Source organism: Athene cunicularia (genome assembly GCF_003259725.1).
Source record: "Athene cunicularia isolate RWA chromosome 2 unlocalized genomic scaffold, athCun1 chr2_part1, whole genome shotgun sequence".
Lineage (NCBI taxonomy): Eukaryota > Metazoa > Chordata > Aves > Strigiformes > Strigidae > Athene > Athene cunicularia.
In genome coordinates, this window is record NW_020799095.1 from 62,901,560 (window position 1) to 62,911,083 (window position 9,524).

The following is a 9,524-nucleotide window of genomic DNA, read 5'->3' on the forward strand; positions in this document are numbered from 1 at the left end:
AGGAATGACTAAATGGACTCAGATTATTCAACTGGCAAAGAAATGATAGAGAAGGATGTGATAAAGGTCTGTAAAGTTGAATGCGATCAAGCAAACTGGTGTGATTTCTACTCTTCCCTGTAATGTGAGATGGAGCTATCAATTGGCAGGTCCCAATCAAGGAAGAGGAGTTTTTATATAATATGTACTTACTGAGCTTGTTGGCATCCAGATATCTTGTGGTAAAAAATTTGTGGATTCAATGGTAGAAAAATTAATTTGTTGCTATCTAAAACAAAGATTCTGCCTCAGTCTCTGAAAGTATCTGAGCTGAAAATTGCTGGAAGCTGAGGAAATTACCAGGGGAAGGGTCCCAGCATTATTGTCCTGCTGTTGCCTGATTCTTTTCTCAGCATTTACATCTGGCTACTGTCATACCAGGATACAGAGATGGACTGACCTTCAGCTGGACTTGGTTCATCTGTTACCATGTATCATATTCAGTCTTTCGTGTCAGTAACATATTAGGGTCCTATACTATAGCTTTTAAAGCTCCTGGACCTTTTCTTTCCAGAAGATACCTTTCCTGATATCTGCAGTACATTTTAACTACTGGTGTTTGTGGGCTCAGAATTAAAAAAAACCCAGTATATGAGTAGTTCACTTTCTGATTTTCAGCCTTCTTGCAGCCTGTTGTGACTTGGACAGGTTGGATGATCGTATTAGCTTCCACACTAATTCATCTTATTGTTTGTATATGCAATGGGAAGAGGGTGTTTTTAAGTCCAGGATGTCCTAACCCAGTGGGTGTTCCTTACTCTGTATTACTCCAGTCAGCTGTTACACAAGTGTGTAATTTTAGGGATGTAAGGGATCTCGGTGACTTCAAATGTGTGTTCCTGTGCCTGTGTATTCTGTGCTGCTATTGAAGGACATGTAGTATTTGGAGCTCTTTTTGTGTTCTTAAAGGCTCTTGAAATTCTGTAGGACAAGAGGGAGTATTCTGCATCAGTCTCATGTTATTGTCTCATCATATTGTTCAATTTCTGCAGTTCAGGCAGTGGCTGAAAGAAGAATATGGGGAAAACTCTTCTCAGGATCTGCAAGAAGCCAAAAATCTTCTGAGCAAATATAAAGAGCAGGCAGAATTGCAGCAGAATACTGGAGGAAGACAGTGGAATAACAACTTCTCATCTGTGCCATCTCTCTCATACAGCAACTACACAACAGAGACCTAATCGTAGGAGGTTGATTTTTTTTTTTCTACCTTTGAAAAATATCTTGCCATAATTTCCATCCCATCTTCAAGACTCTCGGCAGTAATCACAAAAAGTTGATTTGTAGAAAGCTTCTTGATGAAAATACTACATTATGTGTGTCTGTATGAGTGTGTTTCACACAGTTTCATAATTTGGGCAGGATCAAGCTCTCTGTATGCCCAGAGACATGATCCAGTTACTGTGGCTGATCCAGTCTGTCAGCCAGCCACAGCTATTATCCCCTTATGTCCACATTGCGTGGCATTTGCTGTGAGGTTAGCTCAACTCCTTTTGTTGTAGGCTAGCAAAGGGCTCTGAGAGATGAAGTCTGGTGATTCAAGCTGTGGCAGTTTGACATCTCTGCACTATTAATGTAGTAAAGATGTTATTGCACCTGAAGAAGGAAACTCAAGTCTGTGTCTCTGCTGCTCCTGTTCACAGTCCATTGGCAAGTAATACCGCAGAGGTGGGCTTGAACTTGAATGCTGGGCTGCAAACTGGAGCAGGTGAGATATGGGCATGTGTACCTTTCTGCAAACAGTAGCATCTAGGAGAGAAGTGGGACAGACAGCTCTGAGTAATAACATCTTCAACTGCCACAGTTGTACTTGCTTCAGTGCACGTGAGACAGAGCTGTTGGCAGAACTGCCACAGACCAAGAGCACCAAGGCTGTTACCACAGCTCAGCTGATGTGCGGTGATTTAAGCCGTGGTCCCTTGATCGTGCATCTGGTCTCCCAACATAAGCTTTTCTGGAGAGTAGTTTATCCGGTCTCCAGTGCGGCTGGACTTCATTCCCCGTGGAACACGTGCCTCTTCAACACACGCCCCTGCGCACATGATAACGTGTCTCCAAAGAGTGGGCTCAGTGTGAGTGTGAGCACCTGTTTCTTTGCTTGTGCTGTGGTTTGCTCTTTGACTTCAGCTACCTCAAAAAATGCTGTTCTTGTCATTGTGGTTGTAAATGCAACCTTGAAAATTGCCTTGTGTAATCTTAATCTGACACTGAGTGAAGTAAGGGGGTGTGTGTGTGAGAGTGTGTGTGTGCGCATGTATATTTCACAAATGTCTGTGTTTGAAAAGTTTTGTTTTCTTTTAAAATTGCCCATATTTCTCACTGGTTTAAAAACTGAGTTGTTTGAATTCAACTTTCTGCCATTTAAAAACCACTATATATTTTGCTGTGATCAGATTTGTAGGAATGCATTTGTAAAATATTTTTAAACTAGGTTAAAGCTAGGGGCCATATTCTGCTCTTAGTAACATTGTGTGTTTCTGGAATGGAGCCATTGCCTGGCTCAAGTGTATTCTAAGAGTGTTACTTCAAATGTGTCGCCAGGGATGCTGGGCGGTGTATTGATTTCTGGTGGTGTAATGGGGGGTGACACTGATGCCAAGATGATGGTTTCTTGTCTTTGACTCAGAGGATGGAAGGCCTATTTTTCTTGAAGATTCCAGAAAATAGAAAATACCTCCCAAACAGCCAGGACAGAAAAACAAAACCAAACCCCTTCAGTTTTTTAAATGTGGTGTACATCATGCTAAAAGATGAGCACTGAGGGAGAAGCAGTCAGCATACTAAATAGACTGTTGTCTCTTTCAGTTTCTTCAGTACTCTGACCTCCCATCCCTTCACAAGATTCCTCTTCATGTGATTTCTTGCTTGCTTTGGGTGGCAGTGAATTCTTTGGATGGGAGCAAGGCTTTTGGGGTCAAGTAAGCTCTGGCTGTTAAATATCTGCTGTTAAATATCTTCCAAAAAATATGTTATGGCTTGTGAAATACAGATCTTGCCTATCAATAATTGCCAAAAAGGAAAAAAGGGAATGGGGTGGAACTGGCCTGACAGTTTCATCTGAATTCAAGCCTACATCAGGGTTCTCATTGCACTGAGTGCTTTAAGTGAACAAGGAGAGCAGGATAAGCATGTCTGTGTGGCAGTAAGGGATGCTGTTGTATTTGGGAAAGGTGCTGCAATTGGCTTTATTTTCAGCCTTGTAGCTAAATGAACCACTGCCTATTTGGTACTGTGTTTGCCTGGTAGAAGTGTTTAGCTCTTCTTGAAGATGTTGATCTACAAATAATTGGTTGTTTAGGAATTCCCATACAGCACAGTGCCCATGTTGGCAGTCCCCTCTCTACTCTGAGGGTAGCATGTGGTAATTGGAAAATGCTGTCCTCCGTAACAGGGTCTGAGACATGTTCATTTGTCCAACCCTTGATTCATAATAGGATATGTGGTGCAACTTCAGCCAGGTCCCAAAGGGCAGGTTTGTCAGAAGCCTTCTGCCTGTGCTCTTGCAGGTATCCAGTCCACCCCTCCTGTAGCTGACTGCCAACACTATGTATCCCATAGCACTTCTGGCACTCTTGTCCTTGTGGTAGTAACCCTGTGAGTGCTGGTAAGGTGTCAATTCTTTTTTCTGTTAGACAAATACAAGGCAGAATGGGAGACATCTATTAATATTCATGTGTCCAAGATTATTCTGTACAGGATTTTTTTTCAATAGTTTGGTTATCCCCAAAGGGTCAATCCCACAAACGGCATTTTTTTAGAACTGAATTCCACTTTAGGGCCCTATAGCCACTTCAGTGTGCATTATGCTGCAGCTCAAAAGCAGATACAGGGTAAAGCAGGAAGACACAGGGAGTGCCATATTGTCAGAAAGTAGAAGTGCTTCTCTCTTTTTAAAAGCCGAAAGAGGTATTTTCTGTAGTCTCTTGCTTCTACATCTTGTTTAGTGGTCTGTATGTACTGCATTTAAGAGTAGTAAAAGAGCAACAGCAGTCTAAGAAAATTTGAATCTGGTTTGCCCATGTAGAGAGCAGATAGTTTACTCCTTCATTACCACAAGTTGTGGAAGAGAGTAGCTACAGTTCTCACCTTTGACCTTTTAGAAAGGGAGAGGAGCTAACACAAACTGAGAACTGACATGATTTGTCTTCCAACCAGTCTTTCAGTGGCAGTTTGTAGGACTTTCCAGCTATCTGGAACATGACTAGACCCCAGTTCCCCCTCTTGGTAGTTGGCCTTTATAGTGTAGGTGATGCATTCAGTTATTTTGTTTCTGTACTTCAAAACACTGTCCTCGTTTTGATGTTCACTGAAAAATGTATAAAGTTTATAACACGTTATTGGATATCCAGATTTGAAATGTATAATCGATTTTTTGGGGGGCTAAACTCGATATCCATGTGTGATTATGAGCAAATGTTTAGTGTTATACAATGTAGGTAATGGGTAAATGCATTAGTATTTATTACCCTGATTTTTAACCTGGAAAGAGTTGCTTCCTTACATTTTGTGGTTGAGTGGGAAGATATGGCAAATCATATCTCTGTTTTTTAAAAAGGAGAGTAATAACATTGGTTGCTATAATGGCCACTGCTTATAAAGAGGTCAGTGAAAAATTATAGTAATTACTTCAGCTAGTTTAAAACTCTAAACCTGGTAAGCTTCTTGATTCTGTCTTCCTCTTCCTGGGCATCTTAGTGAAGCCTTGATTGCTTTTTCCAAATGTTTGTATTTAATACATTCTACAATTTTTTTATAAATAAAAGTAAATGTTAACACCTGATCTGCTTGTGTATTTCTTGAAGTCAATAATAGTGTCTGAAAGGCTTCAACTCGCTGTTTGTATCCCTGTGGGTACAGTAAGAGTACAAGACTAACTCATTTTGGTATTTAGATTACTTTTTCTCCTACACACAGACTTCTTGAGACTTCCCCTCTCTTCACTAAGTTCTTCCAGGTGAGTTCAAGAATCTCCAGAGCCACAAGAGGATGTTGCATGTTGCTCTCTTACTGTTGCTGGCCTGTCATTGTGACAGGGTATGTGGTGTATCCAAATTTTTTATTCTTTTGAAATAATCTTCTTTTCCATAGCACACAGGTTTAGGGCTTAATTAGATGTAAAACTTAACTGGTTTACAGGCTAACAAGACATAAGGCTCTCAGTAGTGGTTTGTCAGAGGAAGCTGATATAAGTAGCAGGGGAAAAGAAAAATTTAAAATTTACACTGTAACGGGGGGGGAAAAGCCCCACTTAAATTCCTAGTAATAACACTGAATTTCTGGTTTGACGCTACCTCTGCTAAAAGGGTAATTCTGACATTCGAACAATCAAAAAAAACCTCCCAAAACAAAAAACCCACCAACCCGAAGGTATCATCAGTCATGCCTAAGTAGCCAGATCTCATGGCCACTTCAGTTGTTGCTGGAGGCTGAACTGTCTGTTGAGACTTCCTCATTATGAAGGCAGACTTAGATGCTCAGGCACAGTGGATTTTGGGTCTTGTATTTTTGTCCTCTCCTCCTTCTCTTTTTATAGACTTCTGGGAATGTACAGATGTTTCCTAAGGGATCTCAGAGATTCCACTAATTAGTACTATCCTCCACTAGAATGAAGTTAATGTGTCTGTAGATAGCTTTGAGTGTGCTAGACGCACCTTGTTTGTAATATGTTTCAGTTCATCCCCAGTGTAAGTGGGTTGCCTCTGATTTTTTTTTGATGTGTGTTTTAGTCCTTTCCTGTCTTTCTATGAAAAGATTTTAAATTCAATGCAGCCTGCTATGTGAAGCTTGAATTAGCAGTGTAATTACCTCCTTTCTCCTATATGCTATCCATAGCAATGTCTTAGATATGCATGCTGTAACATTGGTAGGACAGAAAGCATGTTTAAAATATGATCCCTTGTGAACCAGGAAAATCCTTTTCAGTTGTAGAGGCTTCCCCCTAACCCCAAAGGAAAATAGCAGTTTGAAATGAAAACCACTGCTGATTTGTCTTCCATTTGACCACTTAGCACCTCTCAAGGACGTTTTTTTCCAAATCACGTGTAAAAATTGTGCTGCAACCATGGTGCCATGCTGCTGTTCTCAGCTGTATCTCTCATTTCATTCAGTATTGTATGTAACTGTTGTGAGTTCTAGAAAATGTCAGTTCTGCTTTGATTCATGTAGTCCTGTCCCACCTTGCAGGAAATTGAGGGAACTTGAGGCAAACCCACATGTCCTTAGATGTGCTTGTAACCCAATAAGGAGTTTGGGCTTCGTCAGCAAAATATGATTCCTTCCACCTCCTCAAGAAGATTGTACAGGGAGAAAATTATTATGGTCTCTAGAAAATATTAGCACGAGGAAGATGATCTTGTGCTGTACAATGTTCCTGTAGAAACCCCTGGAGACAGAAAGCATTTGACAGAAACAGCTATTTTCACACTTTGCTCTCAGCAGAGCTTTAAATGTGGTTCTCGTTTTCCATGTGCCCCAGCTCCTGTGTGTGTTAACTATTTCATTGCTACATTTAGCTGCTCTCCAGTGTTATTTTTCTGCCCTCACCCAGGGAACAAATTCTTCTTTACACATGTTTGAATGTGTGCTTTGCTCTAGTAAATTATGCAAACTGCAGTTTACCAAAAGTGAGCAGCTTGTGAGTAGTAAGATGACTTCCTGTAGTTTCCATGTAGTTTCTAGTGTAATTATTAGGAGTAGGCACCTGATGAAGTGTGAGCAGGATGTGCCTTTTTGCCATTGAACGACTGCATAGCTCAGTCCTTGTAGGAGACTCAGTTCTGCTTGTGTGAACTGAACATATTTGCAGTAAACTGAGTAAAATTCATTTGCAAGCAGTCTCAAAAAATGGGATTTTCAGCCAGACCTGCACCCAGTTTCCATTTTAGTTGAGGCAGTTATGAATGTGCAGGCTTGTATCCTCCATTATTCATTGAACTATGAATAGAAAGATCAGAACCAAGACATCCAAGCTACTTGAAGCGCAAAGTGTTTAAGTTGTTTGCTCCCTTGGTCATCTATTCACAGCTTTAGATCTGGGTAGATGCATTTACAAATGGACCCCTTGAAAGTCTGAGTTCTGATTCTTCTTCTTCCCTTCCTCTCTGAAAGCAAGTGAGTTTTTATTTAATTTGTCACATACAGGACATGGGATTTTTGCTAGAATTTCTTGAACATCTTCCCTCTTTTTTTATGTTAAGTAACTGGTATTTATCCCAAAGCTCTTGAGTCAGCGTAAGTGAGCGCCAATGTGTGGCTTGCAAACAATTTATTTCCTGTAAATGTGTATTAATAAAAAAAGCTTATTTATTAAGGTTTCTGATTTAATTGATTGTGTTAACAAATACAATTCTGCTTTTTGTGCATCTGTCTTGTAATGGTGGTGGTGATGGTTTGCCAAGGCTGATGCGATTTCTGTGGATGTTGTCACCTGTGGCAGTCTGGCTCCTGTAGAGCACTGAATGTTTTGGAAGAATAACACTGATCCATGACGGTGTTGAACCTGACATTTGAAAAATTAGAAAGAGATATTTAAGTTTTATTTGTATGCCAAAAAGCAATGTTCATTGGTGGACCTAGCATCATATACAGGCTGCTGATTGCAAACAGCTTTTTGCTTGTTTCTCTCTATTCCTCGCTTTTTCAGGCAAGGTGGGACTTTGTTGAAATCTTGTAAACAGGGGAAAATCTGCCCTGTTTAGAGAGAGGATGTGTTTGAGATGTCAGAATTATGGCTGTGTTTATGCATGCTCACTGCATATTTTCACAAGGATTGCATTTTGCAAGTAAGTCTGCAGCATATAATTTCCCAGCAAAATGGTTTATGTAATAACTGAATGTCTCAAAAGCAGATGACAAGGGAAAAAAAAGAAAAAAACCCCAAACCTGAGTGCTATGCAAGCTTTGGTTAAATCCTCAGGTTTTAGACATGAGATTCTTCTGTTCTTAAGTAGCTTATTTACTTGATAATGTCTGGTTTGCAGTGAGGCTTTTACCAGACCCGATAAAGATCTCCATTTGTCTGGAAGGTAGGATATGTCATGCAACAGTTTTTGTCCTCTGAGTAAAGACTCATTTTTGCAGAAGTCTGCAGCCTGGGCCTGTTTGCAAGTTGTGGAAGGTGCCTCTGTTGCACACAAATGAACTGGTGGGGCTTTTACTGGCTAGTGATACCATATTGAAGACCATTTGCATTTCTGCAAGTCTTGGAGGCTCTGCAAGTGTACCTCTGTCATTTCTCAGCTGGGTAAGGCTGTATGATACTGAAGTTAACCATCAGTAATAAGTTTAGGTGGTGAATGGGAAAAGGTTTGTCGCAATCCAAAACCCATGAAAGTATATTATGTACTAATTCACTGCGACTGCACTCTGGACTTTGCTGTCACTGGAAGGATCTTAAGTACTCCCTCCTTAACTGTAATTTCAAGGGACTGAGGTGGGGCTTCTGACATGTTTAGAGTTGACCTTTGTTTCCCTGGGGTGACCACCTTACATCAAGTTGATTGCACTGGAGGAAATGTTTGTCTTGTGAGATCTTACATATTTCTAGCTGAGTTTTTCTCCCTTAGAATTAGACATCCCTGATATGCACATAAATTTTCAAAATGGCATAGAAAGGATCACAAGAGAACCTGTGATGCAGTAAGACAGGCTGGGAAGACAATAGTCCTTTTTGACTCAAAAGTCTTGCGCTTTTGGCTTACCAAGAAGGCATATTGAGATACAGCCACCTTTGTCCAATCCATAAAATGCTGGATGGAGAAGAATTTGGGATTCTGTTCTCAAATCTGCTACAACTTGCTGTGTGACTCGACAAGTTGCTTCAATTCTGGATTGGTTCATTTTTCTAGCAAAATGGGGAAGAAGTGTTACGACTTTCTCCAGTACAGCTCTGCGAAGCATCTGAGGAAAAGCTCTGCATCAGTGCTGGTTGTGTATTGTTAAATGGGGTATCTGTCCTCTACCTGAAGGGTCTTAAAATACCTTTGTAGCAGATTCTGAAGCAGGGCAAGGAGCTGTGGTGGCTTCTTGCTTATTCTTAACACCTCAGTCCATCTGCGTAGGAAGTGCTGTGCTGCATAGGGTGGTGGTTGGGTGTTGATGGGACTAAGGAAAAATGAAGGTTTGATTACCCAGGTACCAGTTGCTGTATTTCAAGTGAATTACATAAAATGCAGATGTCACCATTTCTATATAGACAAATGGAAGAAGTCCAGAGCAATTCTGGTTGTGACTGCCCCCAACAAAATTCATCCCACAGGTGCATGTGTTGAACATAAAATCTCAGGTGAAAATTAAGTGGTAGGGACATGTAATGCTCTTGTGATGTCAAGAATGATGAAAGGGGGCAAGTGGAGGAGGAATAGCATATGGAAAAAATTAAAGCATTAGAATACCTAAAGGTAACGTGGTGAGGGCTGGTGATACGTGTGCTGAGATATGTTCCATGCACTGCAGGAAAAAGTCCGCAGGCAAAAAGAAAAATGAAAGGG

At 40.7% G+C, this 9,524-nt stretch overlaps 1 protein-coding gene across 1 annotated transcript in view; it reads left to right on the top strand.

Moving 5' to 3' along the window:
* Positions 1-4,816, top strand: part of DUSP22 (dual specificity phosphatase 22) — a 43,669-nt gene extending 38,853 nt beyond the window's left edge. The window contains exon 8 of the mRNA XM_026841378.1: positions 1,032-4,816. Coding sequence (XP_026697179.1) covers positions 1,032-1,217 — 186 coding nt within the window. The 3' untranslated portion in view covers positions 1,218-4,816. The remainder of the gene's footprint in view (positions 1-1,031) is intronic.
* Positions 4,817-9,524: the final 4,708 nt, after the last annotated feature.